At 37.5% G+C, this 23,071-nt stretch overlaps 1 protein-coding gene across 1 annotated transcript in view; it reads right to left on the bottom strand.

Annotated features, from left to right (window-relative positions):
- POLQ (DNA polymerase theta) overlaps positions 1-23,071 on the bottom strand; it is a 127,496-nt gene that overhangs the window by 48,135 nt on the left and 56,290 nt on the right. The window contains exons 16-18 of the mRNA XM_047791315.1: positions 7,301-10,419; positions 4,919-5,062; positions 2,810-3,006 (exon numbers count right to left, since the gene is read on the bottom strand). Of these exons, the coding sequence (XP_047647271.1) occupies positions 2,810-3,006; positions 4,919-5,062; positions 7,301-10,419 (3,460 nt within the window). The remainder of the gene's footprint in view (positions 1-2,809; positions 3,007-4,918; positions 5,063-7,300; positions 10,420-23,071) is intronic.

Raw genomic sequence — 23,071 nt, 5'->3', positions numbered from 1 at the left:
CCTTTCCAGGTTAAGAATTTAGTTTTATAGGGGGCTGTGATCTTTTAAATTATAATAAGAAATATAAATTTGGTCTTAGCAAGAGAAATAAAGTTACCTTAGTTATGCTAATGAAGAGACTTGAAATACCCCAAGGTCACAGAAGAATGGGGGCTGGTTGCCAGAGGTTATCAATCCTGTGATAGGAAAGCTGGTTCCGCCCCCTCAAACTCCTGAGAGGGGGAAAGGACTAGAGGCTAATTGATCATGAGTGGCCAATTATTTGATTAACTGTGCCTATGTAATGAAGCCTCTATAAAACCCCAAAAGGACAGGGTTCAGAGAGCTTCTGGGCTGGTGACCACATGGACATGCAGGGAGAGCAGCAAGCTTGGAAAGGGCACAGAAGCTCCATGCTTCTTCTTACAAACCTTGCCTTACGTGTAACTTCATCTGGCTATTGATCTCTACACTTTAATATTCTTTGCAATAAACTAATTATCTAGTGAGTAAACTGGTTTCCTGAGTTGAGTGAGCTGCTCAAGCAAATTAATCAAATTCAAGGCAGGGGTTGTAGGACCTTCTGATTTATTTACAGCTGGTTGACCAGAAGCACAAAGAACAAGATGGGCTTGAAACTGGCGTCTGAAGTTAGTGGCTTATGGGACTGAGACCTTAACCTATAGGATTTAATGCTACTTCCAAGTAGATAGTGACAGAATTGAACTGAATTATAGGATACCCAGCTAGTATGCAGAGAAATGCTAGAGGTATAGAGAAACCACCAGCAACTCCCACCAACCATTAGAAATTGGTGATCAGAGCTCTTTTAGGGGTACTGAATAAGACAGTCTGATGTAAGAGCTGGTAAATGTTTCTGGTAAAAGTGAAATTTTATAGACTAGTAGTTCATATTCTTTTTTTTTTTTTTTTTTTTTCCCACTGTACAGCAAGGGGGTCAGGTTATCCTTACATGTATACATTACAATTACATTTTTCCTCCAGCCTTTCTTCTGTTGCAACATGAGTATCTAGACAAAGTTCTCAATGCTATTCAGCAGGATCTCCTTGTAAATCTATTCTAAGTTGTATCTGATAAGCCCAAGCTCCCGATCCCTCCCACTCCCTCATATTCTTACATCAAAAGTGTTTTGGTTAACAAAACCAAGCATGGAATATTTCAAACAGTTTATGTCCAAGGTGCCATATAAATCTGAGATGCTACTGTACTTTTAATAAGCTCATATTACCCATTATTCTCATTTTGGACTCTGGAACATCAAATTAAGTAATACAGTAAAGTTCAGCTTAGCAATTATATGAAATTTATAAACCAAGTCTGGCTTGAAGTACAGAAAATGATAATTGTTTATCAGATACTGTCTTCAAAAGTCTTTGCCAAAGGAGTTCCCATTGTGGCTCAGTGGTAACAAACCCAATTAATATCCATGAGGATGCAGGTTTGATCCGTGGCCTCACTCAGTCTGTCGAGGATCAGGCATTTCCATAAGCAGTGGTGTAGGCTGCAGAAGCAGTTTGGATCCTGGTTGCTATGGCTGTGGTGTAGGCCAGCAGCTATAGCTCCAATTCAATCCCTAGCCTGGAAGCTTTCACATGCCTCAGGTGTGACCCTAAAATGAAAACAAAACAAAACAAAACACTTGTCTATAAAAGCTAAAGAAACCAAAAAGTATCTTATTATTATTGGTTATATTGATAATAACAACCAATTAGTATTCTATCTCAACTGAAAATTAATATTCCACATGCCTCATATCTAGTTTCAACGAGAGAAAAAATGATATCCCTTTGAGGGCTATAATCCCATGAATAAATGTCTTTTTTTTTTTTTTTTAATGTTATGGCTATACCCACAGCAGATGGAAGTTCAACCCCCAGGCTAGGGATTGTAGCCACAACTACAACCTATATCACAGCTGTGGCAATGTCAGATTCTTCAACCCATTGTGCAGGGCCAGTGATCAAATCCACACCCAAGCCAGTGACCCAAGCCACTGACTGCAGATTCCTAACCCATTGTGCTACAGTGGGAACTCAATAAATGTCTTCTGAGAGTGCATTATACTATTAAGTGTGTATTACAATAACCTAAGTTACCCTTTCCTTAACAACTCAGAGTCATCATTATGACTTTGCTATCACATGGAAAAGTTTGCAGGGGCTAGGAAAGTGATTTGTTCCTATGCTAAATGTCCCCCAACTACTATCCTTCTTGATCTTTTATATCTATATCTTTTACTATTTTCTGCATTTATCCTCATGGATATCTGAAACATCCTGCTATCATGTATCTAAATCTGACGGCTCTCCTTTCATTTCTAATTTACTATGAGACAGAAAATTTAGAACTTATAACTAGAATGAAAATTCTTTTTTTTTTTTTTGTCTTTTTGCCATTTCTTGGGCCACTCCTGCGGCATATGGAGTTTCCCAGGCTAGGGGTCTAATTGGAGCTATAGCTGCCAGCCTACGCCAGAGCCACAGCAACGCAGGATCCGAGCCACATCTGCGACCTACACCACAGTTCACAGCAACGCCGGATTGTTAACCCACTGAGCAAGGGCAGGGATTGAACCCGCAACCTCATGGTTCCTAGTCGGATTCGTTAACCACTGCGCCACAATGGGAACTCCTGTATCCTGTTCTGGGTGGATGAAATTACTGGACCAAAGAGTAACTACTCTAAAACACTTAAGCTGCACTGTTGGAGCTAAATAAATACCAAGTCATTTAAGAATTAACCGTAAACATTAAATACATATATATATTTTTTCCAATATGTAAAAAATTTTAAAATAAGACAGGGTACCTTAGGATCCTCATAACTTTGTTCCAGGGAGATACCACATGACAGAAGAAGAGTTTTATAGCTCTGGATGAAGTCATAGATGATAACAGAACGTTCTTTATCAGATTCCTTTTGAAGGCAAGATTGAAGGTGCCACATTCTCTCTTTCACAGTCAGGCTTGGATCCAGAGACGGGGGTGCCAAACTGGCACTAATTTCTTTAAAAAAAAAAAGAGTCTTAAAGCAAAAAGTACATACATTCATTTGAAGGAGCAATCTTTAGTGCCAAGAATGAAAAAGACTCAGAAGCCTCAGAGTTTAGTTAAGCATGACCTTATCTTATCCAGGTCATATTGGCTATACAGATGAAATAGATGCAGTGCTTTGTAATCTAAAAATTAAGGTTTGAGCTAGGTGAACTATAATGCTCTATTTAATTAGGCTGGAGAAAATTCTAAATATTAAGACTCCTAAAAAATAAATTTACATTTCTCAGAATGTAGAATTAAAGACAGAAAAGTCACTTTGAATGAGTTTTAAAGGAACTCCTTTTAAAGGGCAGTTTAGTATGAAAGTACAATATTACATCTAAAATAAAAGAAGTAGAAATTCAAGTAACTACTGACTCAACATATTTTCCTACAAAACAACTAAAAATACTTCATGCTTACTCAGGAACAGACATTATACATTATCTTTTTTTTTGCTTTTTAGGGCCATACCTGCGGCATATGGAAGTTCCCAGGCTAGGGGTCTAATCTGAGCTACAGCTGCCAACCTATGCCACAGCCATAGCAACTCAGGATCTGAGCTGTGTCTGCGACCTACACCACAGCTCACGGCAACACCAGATCCTTAGTCCACTGAGCAAGGCCAGGGATGGAATCTGCACCCTCATGGTTACTAGTCGGATTCGTTTCCACTGAGCCGCAACAGGAACTCCCTATACATCATCTTTTACAATGTTTCCTTATTAATTCTAGTCCTGTCTAAAATAAATAAATAACAGCTAGGTATCCAACAACCACAATCAGATCACAAGATATTTCTAGATCATATTATTTTAATTCCAAAGTTTTCTCCAAAGCCTTTGTGATTCAACCACTGCAGATGTCTCACTCGTCACTGCCTCTAAATGAGTTCCAGACACAGCCCACAGAAGGGAAAAAGTCTGGAAAGAAATTGCCATGATCCGGTCTTCAAAAACAAATCTTTAAGGTGGCCAGGGAGTTCTTAAGGCTCCACCACCCCTGAGGAAAAAAGCGCAGTATTAACAGACAAGCAGAAAGGAGTAAAGGGAGGTTCCCGTTGTGGCTCGGTGGGTTAAGAACCCAACTAGTAGCCATGAGGATGAGTGTCCAATCCTTGCTCAGGAGATTAAGGATCCAGCATTGCCATAGCTGTGGCATAGGTCATAGGCACGGCTTGGATCCTGCATTGCTGTGGCTGTGGTGCAGGCCCACAGCTGCAGCTCTGATTCAACCACTAGCCTGAGAACTTCCATATGCCACAGGTGCGGCCCTAAACAGCCAATAAAAAAAAAAAAAAAGAAGAAGAAGAAGAAGGGAGTAAGGTAGTGTGCTTCTTCTTTTTGGCCACTTCCTCAGCATATGGAAGGAAGTTCCCAGGCAAGGGATCAAACCCATACCACAGCAGTGACCTGAGCCACAGCAGTGACTATGCCAGATCTTTAACCTGCTGTGCCACAGGAGAACTCCAGGAGGGTCCTTCTTAAAACATTCTAGTTCATTCATGAAATAATATGTACAATGCACACTATACTTTTTAAAGGCTTTTAAAAATTATTATATTTTTTTGCCACACCCGCAGCATATGGAAGTTCCTGGGCCAGGAATCCAATCTGAGCTGCATCTATGACCTACACCACAGCTGTAGCAACAGTGAATCCTAACCTCACTGCATCAGGCTGGGATGGAACCCACACCCCCACAGAGACGCCAGATCCTTAACACACTGTGCCACAGTGGGAACTCCCAACGAAAGCTTTTTTTAATCCTAAAAATAAATTCTAGGAAAATATCAGGAAACTATTCTCAACAAATGAGTCATTATCCTCATAGAGGTTATATTAAAATTATATGGTGATTTAGCCAAATAGTGATTACTTACCAGGATGCTTTTGCTCCTTCTGCAATGAAAAATAGTAGGCATCTCTTCCACCCCAACATATTGCTAGTCCAACCACCAAAATGTCATCACAACCTTTAATGGGAAATCCATCATTTCTAACAGGGGCTTCCTGAGGGGAACTAACTATATAAATCAAAAGTAATATAGTTAAAAACCTCCAAAAATAAAGCCATTAAGTTAAACATTAATACAAAGATAATAATAATAAAATTTATTTGATAAGGAAATTTTTCAAATCCCTACAATATGCATCATGTGGGTAGTCATTTTCAAGTGCATATAAGATCTGCTTAGGTTTCCCATCAATTAAAATAATTATTACTATGAAAAATCAATCAAAGATTTCTTAAAATAGGTCTACAATAATAAATGTTTAAATTTAACTTTTAAAATTTTTCAAAATCTGCATCTTGAATTTCTATAACTCAAACAAAAACAAAGGCTACATGTACACTACAAAAATTTGTAGCCAACTCAGCATTTCTGAACATTTAGAAACTCCAAAAAAATTGAGTCTTACTTCTTAGTGAAGAATTAGATATGATTTTTGTATTTGGAGTCAATAATTTTTTCCAAAATAATATACTTTCAATTTCACAAAGACATAGGTCAAAAACTAATCTATCTTATTTACAATTATATCCCCAATACTTGGAAAAAAACTGGCTCATATTTCTTAAATTAAAATGAATGATTTTATTCCTCTAACCTCTAGCACAGAAAATGTACTCAATTTTATGATTGTTGAATAAAAAATGGAAAGAGTGTCAATACTGAAAGCATATAAAACTTGTCATTAACACATTCCTGAACTGAATATCAAAAGCCTCAGATCTTTATGTACAAATTCATTCATAAAGGTAGGGATTTAAGAAATTTGATCAAATCTTTGATTTCCACAATAGGCTGTCAAGCTGACTACACCTATCCCACATAATACAGAATCATGACTGTCATGAAATAAGACAGGAATATAGGGCATTACTTGCCCAAAAGTTTCAATTCTTTGAAAACCTGGAAGAGTTCTATGAAGCTTTGGGATCAACATTTCAGCACAGAATTCTTGACTAGCAGTGAAGGTACAAGTTCTCCTTGAGATCAAGTCTTGGAAAACATAGCTAATGTACATTGTGAAAAATATAGTTCCAATTTGCTATGTACTTCTGTGATTATATAAGTGAATAACAATACTACAATTTAAGAGAAAATAATTCATAAGCAATGATGCTTAATAAAAACCAACATGTCTGCCATTGCAACATGGATGTACCTAGAAGGTATTAACGCTAAGTGAAATAAGTCAAACACAAATACTGTTAAGTTATTACTTACACATGGAACTTAATAAATAAAGGAATGAATACAACAAAACAAACAGTTTCACAAATATGGAAAACATACTAGTGGTTACCATTGGGGAGAGGGGAGGAAGGGGAGGGGAGGCAAAATGGCAGTAGGGGATTAAGTGGTACGAACTACTATTTATAAAATAAATTAGCTACAAGGATATATTGTACAGCACAAGGAAATATGGCCATTATTTTATAACAACATTAAATGGAATGTAACTTATAAAAATATTGAATCACTGTGTTTTATATATATATGTAACTAGCAGCACACTGTAACTCTAGGCATGGCTGGGAGTTGAAGCAGCAGGGATATGTGGAGACCTTCAGAGCCTCACAAGATAAAAAGAATGAGGAAAACAATCATCGAGGAGCCCTCTGGCCTTAGACAGCACAAGGACCAGAATGACAAAGTCAAAAGAACTGCTGTTTGAGAGACAGGTTCTGGGTATATCCAAGCATCAAGCTGTCAAACGCGGTTCCAACTCTGGCCCCTAAACCAGCCACACCAGCTGTGGTGCCCTAGCAGCGATAAGCGATAAGCTTGACTGCTGGGTCAGTGTCCTGTGAGACAACACTGGTAAGGAACTCCCAATGAGCCGCCTAAAATGGGAAGCTGCTATAAAAAGCCTGTTTAGATGGGATCTCTGGCCTACTTGGAAGGAGGGAGATACAGGTATGACTGGACCCCACGTAGAACAATGGATCTGAGCCAGAGGAACAAAAGTATAGTCCTGATGGTCTGTACTTTTTCAGTCCCCCAGCTTGAGCTCTTGGCCTTAGTGCTCAGCTTTCCTAACCATGTGTCCTGAGGTCCCGCATCTCTTATACCAGCAGGTAACTATTGTTAATCTACTTGTGCTGAACAATAAGACTGTTCTACATGTAAACCTACATAGGAGAAACTTATTAAACTTTGAACAAATATATTACATTTAATATCCAGTACTAAAAAATTTCAGTCCCATCTCAGTCCACTAATTTACATATAAATGTAAACAAAATTTCTTACCTTGCCTAAATCTACCACCAATAGTAGCACTTTTAGAAGATGTCAAATTACTGATCTTTTCACAAGCCAGTGAGATGGAAAATTGAGTTTTGCTCTGCCACTCCTTCACAAATGTTTGAAAGAGAGTTTGGTCACTTGCTACATCGATTATGGCCAAACTTTCTGAACTGCATGAGGCTGGAGTTAATTGCAACCCATTCTGTGACAACTGCAGGGGGAAACTCATATCTCCAATAGGAATGTTGTCTTTGAAACCATTTCTACTCTCTGAACTTAAATCTTGGTTTATATTATCTGTAGGTGAGCCAGATGAGTAACTTTCACCAACTTGTGAAACACCACTACTTTTCCAAAGTTTTACAGAAGATGTTCCAAGAGTATCTGGTAGTGCTAGCTTAGAAGCAGATAGTGGAATGGGTGTAGGAGGAATGAGTCCATTATCATCAACTATATGGTTTTTTTTACAAAGCAGGAGAGAGGTTTTACCACGAATGACCTTGTTCTCCAGTGCCTCAAAATTGTCTTTTACTGCATTATTAAGGGAAAAAGGAGTTCCTTGCACTTGATTTGGCTCCAAATTTGAAATCACTTCTTGTTTGTCATTTACCTCTGTATTTTTTCCTTTCAAACCAGACAAGTCTGTAGTGGTTAATTTTAGCTTTTCATTTTCTAGAGGACTGGACACATTATCTAAAATCCTTTGCAGTCCTGGACTTATATCAAATGATGCTCCTGACCATGTGAATGAATTATCTTGCTTTGCCCCAGTTAATTTGGATTTTTGAGACCTTTCATCTTTATCTGCTCCAATTACTTCTCTTTGGGGATAACCATTACCCACAATCAATGGATCACTCAGTTCTAATTCTCTAAGAGATACTGCAGCATTATGGTTTTCTTGGATAGGAAGTACATCTACATTGTCCAAAGCTTCAACCATCTGAGCAGAATCCATTTCTGAAAATAAAATAGACTCATCACTGAAACAAGACAATGGCTGCTGATTATCTTGATTCTCACTCATATCTGATTTTTTAATTGGGCCCCCTGGTTGCAGACATATAGAATCACTGAAATGGACTGAAGTTTTCTCAGAAGGCAGGCATTCTTTTGCTTGTACATCAGACAGTTGTTCTTTTAAGAGGTAGTCTTCACTGAAACTGTCAAACAGTAAACTCCCACTCAAATTCAAACTTGTGTCATGAACTTCCAGACATTCTACTTCTATATCAGTAGGAGTTCTCTTTGGGGGAACCAGAGGTATAACTGGTTTCATAGCTTCTTGTGTTTGATAACCTTGAAGAAAACTATTCAATTGGGAGTCAGTAACAGAAAGTTCATTGCCCTTAAAACATGGGCCATTTTCCCCTACTAGTACTGGAGAATAAGGAATTGAGCTTTCTGGAGGCATGTTATCAACCCCACGTGATTCAGTGCTTTCTTTCACATCATCTACAGTCCTATGTTTCAACTGATTTCTATTTGTCATTCCTGGTGAATGCTGTTCACCAGGAAAAGTAATGTGAATCTCTCTCTGAAAGGAGCTCACTGAGCTCTGTTTGTCTAGGCTCTTCTGAATCATTCCTGTTGCCAAGTTAGTGTCCTTTGCTCCTTCTTGCTTGGTATTTTCAATTGCCATCTGTTGGATTATTTTTTCTGATTGAGTATCCAGGCAGAAACTATCTTCAAAATCAGAGAGATCTAAACCTATGTCAGAAACATGATTATTTTTAGTTTTTTCTGCTGCATAAGCATCTGTTTTTTCTAGTACTCTAGGGGTATTCAGAATATTCTCATGCTGGCCTCTTGATTTACCAAATGCTCCACCTGGTAGATAGACTCCATCGGTTATCTCAGTGCTGTTGATGTTATCTCCTGATACCTGAAGATTATTTGATTTATTTTCCTCAGCATTAAACTTTATACATTCACATTTGGTAATAACATTTGAGTCTGTACTCATATAACTGCTATCTGTCTCACTGGGCATTTGTCTTGCTGTTATTTTTTTCAGTTTAGTGTAAGTGTTTGTCTGTTTATCAAAATGCTTTTCCAGGCACTGGTTAATTGGATGGATGGCATGTTGTTTCACATAAACATCCTGGTTTTTTGAATCATTTTGTATCAGTGCTTTATTTTTTTTTTCTGACTCAACAGCTAATCCTCTTACATTTTCACCAACCTCACTATTGGCTTTACAAGTCACTTTTTTACTCTGGGATTCTGTGGTAAAATGTTCCACAAGAAAATCATTAGGTATTTTTTTGTTCCTCGAACAACTTAGTTCTGTTGGTGATAGGAACAATGCTTTGTTATATCTTCCCTCAGCACCAAAAGATACATTTTTGGCAAATGGCTCGGGACTTCTAAATTCCATATTATTGTCATCTAAGGTAAATGAGTCTTCACAATGAACAGGATTAGACTTAGTCCGCTCTTGTAAATTGATTCTATGCATCCTAGTGTCTTTCATGGGACTATTGTCTCTCAATAGTTTTGGATGCTTTCTATGTTTCCAAGATTGAGAAGTTGTATTCATCTTTTCTGAACTGAAATTCAAAGTTTTTTTTGTCTTTTCAGATAAAGGAGTCTGAACAACTTTCTTAGTGCTTGTTTTCCCCTCATTCAGAGAGGTTCCTAGCTTCTTTTTATTTACATTCAAAGAAGTCCGTTTTCTTGCTCTGGAAATGGAATGTACCTGATGTTCTTGATTCCCATCCCGAAATTTATAATAAAAAGAATTTGTATGCTCTCTACTTTTATCTAAGTCTTGTACTGCATTTGGTGAATGATTAACAGAAAAGTCACTAAATATTGTGTTACTTTTTTTCTTTGATGTTAATCTTTTATAAGAACTCTTAATTTGGGGTATAAATTTGAGTTCTTTTACTTCTGACTCACTACTGATCAAGGAGTGTGTATCAGAATTTGAAAGAGAATATGGATTCCACTGCAGTCCCATTTCAACTAAGTCCTGCTGCAAAATCATTCTGGCTTCTTCCACTATAAGGGCTGCAGCTTCCCTTTCAGTTAAACCTTTTCTGCCAGTCACCCAAATAGTTTGCATATTCCGACGTTCTTCAACTGCTTCCTCTTCCTCATCCACTGCCTTTCGGGCACTATACAAGGGATAGGAAAAGAAATAAATTAATGCATTGATTCATTCATTAACACAACAAATTTTTATTACTCATCAACCTGAGATTTTCTAGGAACTGAATAAATAGCACTGAACAAGAGGAAAATGTAGCTACACTCACAGAGCTTACATTCTAGTTTCAAGGGAAATCAGAAAATAAATGTTAAAATACATTCTGGGAATTCCCATCGTGGCTCCGTGGGTTAAGAACCCAACATGGTGTCTGTGAGGATAAGGGATAGATCCCTGGCCTTGCTCAGTGAGTTAAGGATATAGCATTGCTGCAAACTGTGGCACAGGTTGCAGATGTGGCTCGGATCTGGTGTTGCTGTGGCTGTAGTGTAGACCTGCAACTACAGCTTTGATTTGACCCTTAGCCACATGCTGCAGGTGCAGTCATAAAAAGAAAAAACAAAAACAAACCCACATTCCATGTCAACTGGTGATACAAATTCTGTAAACATACAGAGCACCGGAAAAGGATGACTGGTTCTATAATCTTTAAATAACATATTATAGAGTTCCCACTGTGGCTAAGCAGGTTAGGAACCCGACTAGTATCCATGACGAGGCGGGTTCAATCCCTGGCCTCACTCAGTGGGTTAAGGATCTGGTGTTGCCATGAGCTGTGGTGTAGGTTGCAGACACCTCAGATCCCACATCACTGTGAGTATACCAGAGTAGGCTGGTAGCTACAGCTCTGACTTGACTCCTAGCCTGGGAGCTTCCATAAGCCATAGGTGTGGCCATAAAAATAAATAAATAATAAAAAATAAAAAAGCCAAAAAAAAAAGAAAAAAAGAAAGAAGAAATAAGTAAATAAATAGTATTATTAGGGAGGGCCTCCCTAAGACAGAATCTTTAAGTGGAAACCTGAGTTTATTGATTGACAGAATTGGAAACAGAGTTTAAAGGTGCAAAGTGAAGAGAGAAATTTCAGAATTGAAGGAGAAGGAGAACCCCAAATTTTTCGTATAAATTCTACCCAAATATCTGGCTGACCTCAAAACTATGCAAGTATAGGCAATCTCCAAGCAGCCAGGTAACAGTCTCAACAACTGAACAGAGATTTTAGCTATTGCCCTGTTTTAAGAAAGGTTTTAACTCAGCCAAGCTGATTGATAAAATATCAGTGTTCTTTGTAGTAAATGAATAGATTCTACACCCTAAAGGGTCAAGCGTATATGTAACTGAAGTAGCATGAAGAGAAGATAAACAAGATGAGGCAAAAAATCATAGAAGAAATAGGAGCCAAGAAACTTGTTTCCAACTAAGAAAGAGTAATAGGGACCAAGTCAGCCTCCCAGCCAAAACAGCTAAAAAACTAAGGATAAGTCATAAAAGACATAGCCGCTTCCATTTTGCTCTCTCCTGGGTCACACGCCCTGGGGAAAGTTGGCCATCATGACATAAGGATAACAAGCAGTTCTATGGAGAAGTTCATATGGAGAACTGAGCACCAGCTTGCCAGCATGTGTGTGAGTCATCTTAAAAGTCGATCTAAGTCAACCCTTCAGATGACCACAGTCCTGACTAGCAACTTAACTACAACTTCATGAAAGAGCTCAAAGCAGAACCGCCAGAAAAAGTACTCCCAAACTCATGACTTGCAGAAACTGAGTTAATATATATTCACCAGTTGCGTTTAAGACACTAAGTTTTTAAGTAACTTGTTCCACAGCAATAGCTAACTAAAATGCCAATAAAACCATCAAACTTCAAAGAAAGGGAAAATTAATCTCAAGGCCTACATATTTAGAAGGGCAAAAGAATCACACTCCCATCAGAATTTTCAAAAACAGTGTACAAAGCAAAGAAACATTTTCAAACAATTCAATAAAAGAAAATATAGAAAAAGTATTTATATCTAGGCAAGATGTGCTTCATATACTAAGGTTATGGAAAAACTGTTTTAAATATATAAGAACTTGGAGGGAGTTCCCGTTGTGGCTCATTGGTTAACGAATCCAACTAGGAACCATGAGGTTTCGGGTTTGATCCCTGGCCTTGCTCAGTGGGTTAAGGATCTGGCATTGCCGTGAGCTATGGTGGAGGTTGCAGACACAGCTCGGATCCCGCGTTGCTGTGGCTCTGGCGTAGGCTGGGCGGCTACAGCTCCGATTCAGCTCCTAGCCTGGGACCCTCCATATGCCATGGGAGCGGCCCAAGAAATGGCAAAAAAAAAAAAAAAAAAAGACCAAAAAAAATATATACGTATATACAAGAACTTGGAGAATTCTATATTATATAAGCCTGTCTCAAGGAATCTACTAGAGGATAAGTTTCATCCAATCAAAGAGGAAGGAATACTTCATTAAGAAAGATGTAAGAATTTGAATAACTAGAATGTAGATTATATTAGCCTTCCATCCTTAACCCCAAGAAGGGTGGAGACAAAAGTAGAAAAATCAATGTACAAAAGTTATATACCAAGATAAAGTAGAAATAAAGCACTTTAAAAATGGAAGAAAAAGGGTGAGGAAAAAAGAAAGCTAAAGTAAACTCACTGCCAATGATTGAATTCAGAGCTTTCACTGCTGCGGCCTAGGTTCAATTCCTGGTCTAGGAACTGAGATCTCACATCAAGCCACTGCATACCATAGCCAAAAAAAATATTTATTTCTTTCTTTAAAAAGTACAAATATATCCATTAAGACAAAAAATATACCTCTATAAATTTAAAAATAAAATACCAAACAGTATCCTTAGGAAGAGAAAGAAACATAGCAAGTATCACATAATACACAATTTTAAAATAATTTGAGGGAATTGAAACCAAAACATGATGCATATTGACAATTTTGAATGCCATTAAATCACCTATTAAAAAAGATCTTCAATTTGTTTCAGAAAATAAAATGCAACTACATCTCAATGTGGTATACAAAAAGCACAAAGTGATTTTAAAAACTTAAAAATAATGAGATGGGCAAAGGAATTCCCAGGCAAAAGAAAACAAGAAGAAAGCAATGAGGGATACTCCAAGATGGGTACGATATAATGCTCAAAATCAAAATCACAATAAAGATAACATATCATTTACTATAAATATTTATACTCCAAATAACAAGCAACCATTTGTATGAAGCAAGCACTATATGAGTTAGAAAGTAGTGTATTAAAAATTAGTAGATTTTAATAAACCATTCTTATTAAAAGACAGATGAAGAACTGGCAAGGGAGAATAAATAAGAATGAATAAGACCTAATTAACATAATCAATAAGGTAGATTTTTGTGAAAATATCTCAAACATTTTACTCTTGTAATAGAGAATATATCTATCTAGTTTATATTGGTCATATATTAGGAAATAAAGAAATTGTTGGGGAATTCCATAAAATAGAAATGTTATAAACACATTTAGATAATAAGGCAATAAAACTAGAAATTATTAATAATAATAAAGTAACTTCCACCCAGCCAAAAAGGGAAAACATGCAAATTCTACAATTCCTTAAAAAAATACATAATGAAAACCCTACATATCAGAATCTATGGTTACATTTAAAATAAGAGCCCATAGGAAAACTCACAGTACAAAATTCATAGTATTAAAATAAACAGGAACAGCGGAAATGAATCCTACTAGTATCCATGAGGATGCAGGTTCAATCCCTGGCCTCACTCAACAGGTTAAGGATCTGGTGTTGCCCTGAACTGTGGTGTAGGTCGCAGATGCAGCTCAGATCTGCTGTTGCTGTAACTGTTGTGTTGGCTGGCAGCTGGTAGCTGCAGCTCTGATTCGACCCCTAGCCAGGAAATTTCCATATGCCATGGGTGAGGCCACCAAAAAATAAAAATAAAAAAAAATATTTTAAAGCAAAAAATAAAATAAAAAATAAATGCAAAGAATTTTAGTCATTAATTAAAGTAAAAATATAAATGTCAATAAACTTATTTCCTGAAAAAGTATGACAAAATAAAACAAAGGAAAGCAGTAGGAATTAAGAAAATTCAGGGGGAAAAAAAAGGAATTAATGAGACAGATTATCTTTTTTTCATCAGACCTAACTAGTAAAACAAAATCCTTGGGGATTTTTTTGTTTTTTGTTTTGTTTTGGGTCTTTTTTTTTTAGGGCTGCACCCATGGCCTACGGAAGTTCCCAGGCTAGGGGTTGAATCAGAGCTGTATCTGCTGGCCTACACCACAGGCACAGCAACGCCAGATCTGAGCTGTGTCTGTGACCTATACCACAGCTCAGAGCAATGCTGGATCCTTAACCCATTGAGTGAGGCCAGGGATCCAACTTGCATCCTCATGAATGCTAGTCAGATTTGTTTCTGATGAGACGGGATGGGAACTAATCCTTGGTTTTTTAAATTTACAAAACAGACCACTAGTTAATTTGATCAAGAGAAAAATCGAAAGTAGAAATTTACGAGATAACAAATCAAAAAAGAGGAAGAGCCATTGAAATAGAAGAAATATTTAAATTCCTAACAGACTAATTTACAGATCTCTATGAAAATATATTTGAAAACCCAGATGAAACAGCTAATTTCCTTGGGAAGGAAAGGTTACCAAAATTGAATCCATTACACATAGAAAACTTAGAGAGATTTCTGGGGAAAAAAAAAAAAAAAAGCAGAGAAGGTGATCAAAGAACTAACCCTATAAAAAGGCACCATCCAAGACTGCATCATAGAATAATCAAATCAAACCTTTAACAAGTATCAAAATACTGAAAATAAAAGAAAACTTCCTGTTTTCCATGAAGCTAGTCTGATACCAAACGCTGACATCAAAACTTGAGCAAATATAGTGCAAAACACACACACAAACACATAAAAACTAGAGACTAATGTCATTTATGAATGAAGCAAAAGTATACTATATTAAATATTAGCAGATAGAATCCAACATCATGTAAGAAAAATAATATACCACTACCAAGTGAAATTTTTCCAGAACATAAAACTCATTCAATATCAAGAAATCTATTAATATACTATACCAAGCAAATAAGGGGACAAAAAAAACCATGGCTATCTCCATTAATACTGAAAAACCATTTAATAAAATTTAATTCCCATTCCTAATAAAAATATTCAAGAAATTACAATTAATGAACATTTTCTTTAAGTGATTACACACACACACACACACACACACACACACACACACACACACACCCGCTAAAGCCAGTATCTTACTAGGGTAGCAGAGGCATTTCCACTAGGATTACAAACAAAGCAAAAATGTTCACTATCTCTATTACTACTATCTATTACCACTAGCTATTAGAGAGCTATTAGCTAATTCAATTAAACAAAAATCAATCAGAAACCCAAGAATTTTTAGGAAAAAGGTAAAATATCTCTATTTGCAAATGATACGGCAAGATACCTGGAAAGCCCTTGAGAATCAACAATAAAAGTAATTTAAACAAGAATCCAGAAAACAGCAGGATAAAAAAAGCATGTAAAACTCAATAGCCTTTACATATACAAATAATAACCATGTAGAAGATATAGAAGAGTGCCACTAATTAAAATAACAATATGATTAAATAGGAATAAATTTAACTAGAAATACACAAAACTTGTATGAAGAAAACTTTAAAACTCCTGAAAACCTATATGAGGTTTTTTTTTGCCATTTCTAGGGCCGCACCCGCAGCATATGGAGTTTCCCAGGCTAGGGGTCTAATCGGAGCTGTAGTCAGAGTCGTTAACCACTGAGCCACAATGGGAACTCCAGAAGAAAATATTTTAAAACATCTTAAAACTCCTAAAAAATCACCAAAACTAGATCAAATGCAAAAATATTACCTATTCTTGGATAGGTTCATTCAACATTATGAGTTTGTTTTTATTATTTAATCCAATTCTAATAAAATATCAAAAAGCACTTTAAGTTTCATATTCTTTCAAATATTTGAGAATAGCCAGGGCAATACTGAAAGGTACCCTATCAGACATTAAAACACACTATAAAGCCTTTGTAACTAAAAGCATGGTACTGGCTTATTAATTAAAAGAAAAAATGATAAACAGAAAGTCCAGAAATAGACCTAAATATATGTGGACACTTAATATATGATGGTGGCATCTCAAATCACAGAAATGAAGATAAACTTTTTTTGCTTTTTAGGGCCACATCTGTGGCATATACATATGGAAGTTCCCAGGCTAGGGATCAAATCAGAGCTATGGCTGCTGGCCTACACCACAGCCACAGCAACTCTGGATCCTGGACCCACTGAGCAAGGCCAGGGATCAAACCTGCATCCTCATGGTTACTAGTTGGATTCATTTCCGCTGTGTCACAATGGGAACTCCCAAACTTTTTTATAAATGAGAACCACTGAGAAACAAAATTGGATCCAGACTTAATATGATACACAAAATTAAATTCTTAAATGCATCAAGATCTAAAAACAAACATACAAATACTAGAAGAATTTCTCTAAAGAGAAAATAAAAATTCTGCATGGCAAAAACAGTGCAATAAAATCAAAAGACAAATGATGATTTTTGAGAAAAATATGTAATATACATATCCAACAAATGGGACTTTCCGTCGTGGCTCAGTGGAAACAAAGCTGACTAGTATCCATGAGGATGCAGGTTCGACCCCTGCCCTTGCTCAATGGGTTAAGGATCCAGCATTGCTATGGCTGTAGCTGTGGCCAGCAGCTACAGCTCTGAATTGACCCCTAGCCTGGGAACCTCCATGTGCCAAGAGTGTGGCCCTAAAATGCCAAAAAAAAAAGCAACTTAAATAAATAAAAGTAGAATGAAAATTTTTTCTAGATAAACTTTTTTGTTGTTGTTGTTTGTTTTTGTTTGTTTTGTCTTTTTTTGCTATTTCTTTGGGCCGCTCCCACGGCATATGGAGGTTCCCAGGCTAGGGGTCTAATCGGAGCTGTAGCCACCGGCCTACGCCAGAGCCACAGCAACGTGGGATCCAAGCCGCGTCTGCAACCTACACCACAGCTCATGGCAACGCCGGATCGTTAACCCACTGAGCAAGGGCAGGGACCGAACCCGCAATCTCATGGTTCCTAGTCGGATTTGTTAACCACTGCGCCACGACGGGAACTCCTAGATAAACTTTTTAAATAAATTTTCCAAATCTTTTCAGTAGCCTGAAACCCTAAAGTTTTGCCAAGACTAAGTGATGGAAATTTACTGAAAATTTAGATCATTCCAAATAAGATAAAACACATGAAAAGATTAATTACTGAACATAGGCTTATCCACTTTTGGCTTCCTATTGTTGAGAAACTAAAGATAAAATTTGGAAAAAAAATAGGGGCTTACTAGCAAACATGTTTGGTGCCATGCTGAGAAATTTTCTGTGAGAAAGCACATGTTCTAGAAGTTATAAAGAGTATTTATAATTTTGCCATGATGCAAAATGCTAGTTTAAGAGACAGTCCACAATTGCTTGGTTCCTAAATTTTCACCAGAAATAAAGGTTTTCAAAAGTTAAAAATTCAAATGTAATTAAAGCTGCAAGAAACAACAAACGAAACATCTCCATATGCAAGGAAGCAGGATGTGTTTTTGGCTAAGAAAAGGTATGGGGAAAGAAGATGAATGTGCTTTCTCTTTAGAAAACTTATCATTCTAGATGTGACCACATCTCTCAGGCTGAGAGTATGATGAAAAAGAAGGAATTGTTAAAGAGAAAAGCTACAAGCCCCAAATGGCTAAAGCCCATGATACCTAACCTAGACTTGATACCTAACCTAACTGCAGTTTTGACCTTCACCAGAAAGGTACTCTTAATCAACCAGTCTATAATTTTCCAGTCAGCATTGAGAGGTAATCTGTTTATCCTCCTTCCCTGCTCTCCCCAGCTCTCCAAGAGGAAATCTGCATAATAAAACCCTATTGCTTTCCCTTTTCCCCCAAAAATCCTGCCCGGGTGTAAAAATAATCCTTTCTTTTGTTAATAGCTCCAGTTGCCTTATCCTTCTTCCTATAAAAACCTACCATTTTTTATGTACAACTCTCACAATATCCTAGATTGGATGCTGTGTTCATGAATGGTTTAATAAAGCCAGTTGGAACTTCAAACATACTCTGTTGAATGTTGTTTTTTAACAACCACTAACAATGGGTTCTGTTGGTGAGGCTGAGAAGGGGGTAACAGGCTGTGAAAAAATGCAACTTGGCTGGACCCTTCTGCAAAACAATTTGTAATCTAACAAAGCAACATATGCACTTACCTTTTAAAGTCTCATCTCCAGGAATTTACTCTGAAGAAACATCGCCAACAATATGAAAGCACATATGCACAATGTAATTCATTGCACATTGCTGGTAATAGCAAACTATTTGAGACATTCTGCATTCTGAATGGGTTTTCTGGCTCTTATGCACAGAAAAATGAAAAGGTGGCTGGTCTCCAGATACTTCAGTTTCTATTCAGAAAATTAACACTAATACAACACTATTTCACCTACACACCTTATTCAAATTTTACCAATTGTTCCACTTATGTCCTTTTTCTAATCCAATCTAGAATAAAGTGGTACATTTAGTTATCATATCTCTTTAGCCTGCTTTAATTAGAATCAGTTCCTCAGTATTTATTTTCACCTTGAAATTTTTGAAAAGTAGTGGCCAATTATTTTGTAGAATGTCTCTCAATGTAGGTTTTTCTGATGTTTTCCTACAGTTAAATTCATTAGACTTTTTTTTTTTTTTTTGGTCTTTTTAGAGTCGACCTGCAGCATATAGAAGTTCCCAGGCTAGGGCTTGAATTGAGTTGCAGCTACTAGCCTATGACACAGCCACAGCAATGACAGATCTGAGCCACGTCTGTGACCTACACTGCAGCTTACAACACCACCAGATCCTTAACCCACTGAACAAGGCCAGGGATCGAACCTGTGTCCTTATGGATTCATTACCACTGAGCCACAAATGCGAACTCCAACGTTAGACATTTTTGATAAGACTATTTCAGGAGTAACATTGTGTCTTTCTCAGTGTGTCCTATGAGAAGGCAGATAATGTTGATTTGATCTATTACTAATGTCATTAATTTTGATCAATGAAGATTCTGGGCTTTCAGAGGAGGCACAGTCATGGCAATAATGGCCTTAGCATCACAGACAACAGATTCCAAAATGTGTTTACAACTTTTTTCCAATTAAATGTTTTTATAAGTGTGTTGCCTTCAGATAAATCCCTGGAATGTTTAAGTTTGATATGTGGTGTGTTGTTACCACAGAGATATATTCCTACATCAGAATTTTTTAGCTTCTGACTTTTATTACATATTTCTAAGCAAGTATGAATATACACAAAGATTCTGTGAAAATCACATGCTCCAAAGATCATCACTTTTATAAGTAGGTTTTAAAGCATACTCTGTGTAGGCTTCAGCCAGAGGCACACCCAAAAGTAACAAAATCACATAGCAGTGATATTCCAATCTGGGGTCACAGAGGATGGCCCTGCACCCATAGATCCACTAGGCACTGCCCTGGTGGGGACTGTGAAGTGGCCCCACACTACAGTAGTTCTCTGCTTGGGTTGCACATCCATAAGACTCCAGCCGATTTCATCCTTCAGAATCTAGGCTAAGGTAGCTATACTCCCATGTTTATACTGGAGGATAGTTACAACTCCTATAGTAGTTGTAGTGGATGCTGCACCAGCTCCCGCTAGCAGGAACCATACCTGGGTTGCAGCCAGAATACATGGAGTAGAGTTCAGGATGTGAGGCGTCAATGGGCAGTGAGGCCTTTCCTTTGACCATGCCCCTCTCCCAAAGCCTGTGTTAGGCATAAACTTGGAGGAAAGAAGCACTGAACTGGAAATGCTCTAATTTAGAACAATTTTTTTAAAACTGAAAATAAAACTGTTAGTACTTAAAAGTGCCTAAACAGCCACAGGAGCTGGCTGAAATTCCATGTGACAGTGAGTTCAAAAAACAGTGGCTGAGGAAAAAAATCAGCTATTCCTTGATTATATGCTGAGTCCAGCCTATTCAATGAACTGGTCATACACACACAAATGTGCACAAACACACACACATGTGTCAAGGAGTCCTCTCTTCTCACAAACTGTTTTTGAGGAACTAGTGTTCCAAAGAACATTCAAGAAGAATACGTATTGGAATTCCCGCTGTGGCTCAGCAGTAACGAACCTGATTAGTATCCATGAGAATGTAGGTTTAATCCCTGGCCACACTCAGTGGGTAAAGGATCCACTGTTGCTGTCAAGCTATTGTGAAGGTTGAAGACGCAGCTCAGATCCTGAGTTGCTGTGGCTGTGGCGTAGGTCAGCAGCTGCAGTTCCCATTCGACTCCTAGCCTGGGAATTGCCATATGCCATAGGCATGGTCCTAAAAAACTAAAAAAATTAAAAAAAAAAAAAAAGAGTACATTTTAAAGTGTTCTTGCTTGTTCTGAGGAACAAAAACCCAAGCAGAAGGCATAACTCTCCCAGACTTCTGGCAATATTACAAAGCCACAGTCATGTAGACAGTGTGGTACTGGTACCACAACAGACATATAGACCAAAGGAACAGAACAGAAAACCCAGAAATAAACCCAGACACCTACATTCAACTAATCTTTGACAAAGGAAGCAAGAACATAAAATGGAAAGAGAGTCTTTTCAGCAAGTATTCCTGGGAAACCTGGACAGCTGCATGCAATTCAATGAAACTAGAACACACCCTCACACCATGCATGAAAATAAACTCAAAGTGGCTTAAACACTTAAATAGAAGACAAGACACCATCAAGCTCCTAGGTGAAAACAGAGGCAAAACATTCTCTGACATCAACCTTACAAATGTTTTCACAAGTCAGGCTCCCAAAGCAACAGAAATAAAAGCAAAAATAAACCAATGGGACCTAATCAAACTGACAAGCTTTTGCACAGCAAAGAAAACCAAAAAGAAAACAAAAAGACAACTTACAGAAGGGGAGAAAATCATTTCAAATGAAGCAATGGACAAGGGCTTCATCTCTAAAATACAGAAACAACTTACACGACTCAACAGCAAAAAAGCCGACAACCCAATGGAAAAATGGGCAGAAGACCTGAATAGGCATTTCTCCAAGGAGAATATACAGATGGCCAACAAGCACATGAAAAAATGCTCAACATTCCTGATTATTAGAGAAATGCAAATCAAAACTACCATGAGATACCACCTCACACCAATCAGAATGGCCATCATTAATAAGTCCACAAATAACAAATGCCGGAGGGGGTGTGGAGAAAAGGGAACCCTCCTGCACTGTGAGCTGGTACAACCACTCTGGAGAACAGTATGGAGGTACCTTAGAAAACTATACGTAGAACTACCATATTACCCAGCAATCCCACTCTTCAGCATATATCCAGACAAAACTTTCCTTAAAAAGACACGTGCACCCGCATGTTCATTGCAGCACTATCCACAATAGCCAAGACATGGAAACAACCCAAATGTCCACCGACTGATGATTGGATTAGGAAGATGTCATATATATATATATATATATATATATATATATACACACACACACATACACACACACACACACACACACACAATGGAATACTACTCAGCCATAAAAAAGTGAAATAATGCCATTTGCAGCAACATGGATGCAACTAGAGACTCCCATCCTGAGTGAAGTAAGTCAGAAAGAGAAAGACAAACACCACATGATATCACTTATATCTAGAATCTAATATATGGCACAAATGAACCTTTCCACAGAAAAGAAAATCATGGACTTGGAGAATAGACTTGTGGTTGCCAAGGGGGAGGGGGAGGCAGTGGTATGGATTGGGAGCTTGGAGTTAATAGATGCAGATTATTGCCTTTGGAATGGATTAGCAATGAGATCCTGCTGTGTAGCACTGGGAACTATGTCTAGTCACTTAGGATGGAGCCTCATAATGTGAGAAAAAGAATGCATACATGTGTGTGCTACTGGGTCACCATGCTGTATAGTAGAAAATTGACAGAACACTGTAAACCAGCTATAATGGAAAAAAATAAAAATCATTATATAAAAAAATAAAGTGTTCTTGCTTGGAATTCTCTTGTGGCACAATGGGTAAAGGATTCGGCATTATCACTGCAGCGGCTTGGGTAGCTGCTTCAGTGCCAGTTTGATCCATGGCCCAAGAACTTCCACATGACATGGGTACAGCCAAAAACAAAACAAAACAAACAACAAAAAGAAACAAAAAAAGCAAGAGGAGTTCCCACTGTGGCACAGTGGGTTAAGAATCCAACTGCAGTGGCTCAGGTCATTGCAGAGCTGTGGGTTAAAGGATCCACTGTTGCCACAGTTGCAGCTTGGATCCAATTTCTGGCCCAGGTACTTCCATGTGCTGCTGGTGTGACCATTAAAAAAAAAAAAAAAAAAGATGAGCCCTGGATATATTTATAGTAAAAAGGAAGATCAATCAAATCAGAAAGCATTGGTAATTTAGCCTTACTCAGTCTTTCTAGGAGAGAGTTTTGATACTTTTAATAATGTCTTTATGATATTTTTAGTAATGTCTTTAAAGTCATAAAATATATTTTAAATATACAAAAGTGGGAGTTCCTGTTGTGGTTCAGCAATAACGAACCCAACTAGTATCCATAAGGACACGGGTTTGAGCCCTGGTCCCACTCAGTGGGTTAAGGATCCAACATTGCTATGAGCTGCA

This window comes from Phacochoerus africanus, chromosome 1 (assembly GCF_016906955.1).
Source record: "Phacochoerus africanus isolate WHEZ1 chromosome 1, ROS_Pafr_v1, whole genome shotgun sequence".
NCBI lineage: Eukaryota > Metazoa > Chordata > Mammalia > Artiodactyla > Suidae > Phacochoerus > Phacochoerus africanus.
Note: the sequence above shows the minus strand (reverse complement) of the source record. Positions and strands in the feature narration are given on the sequence as shown.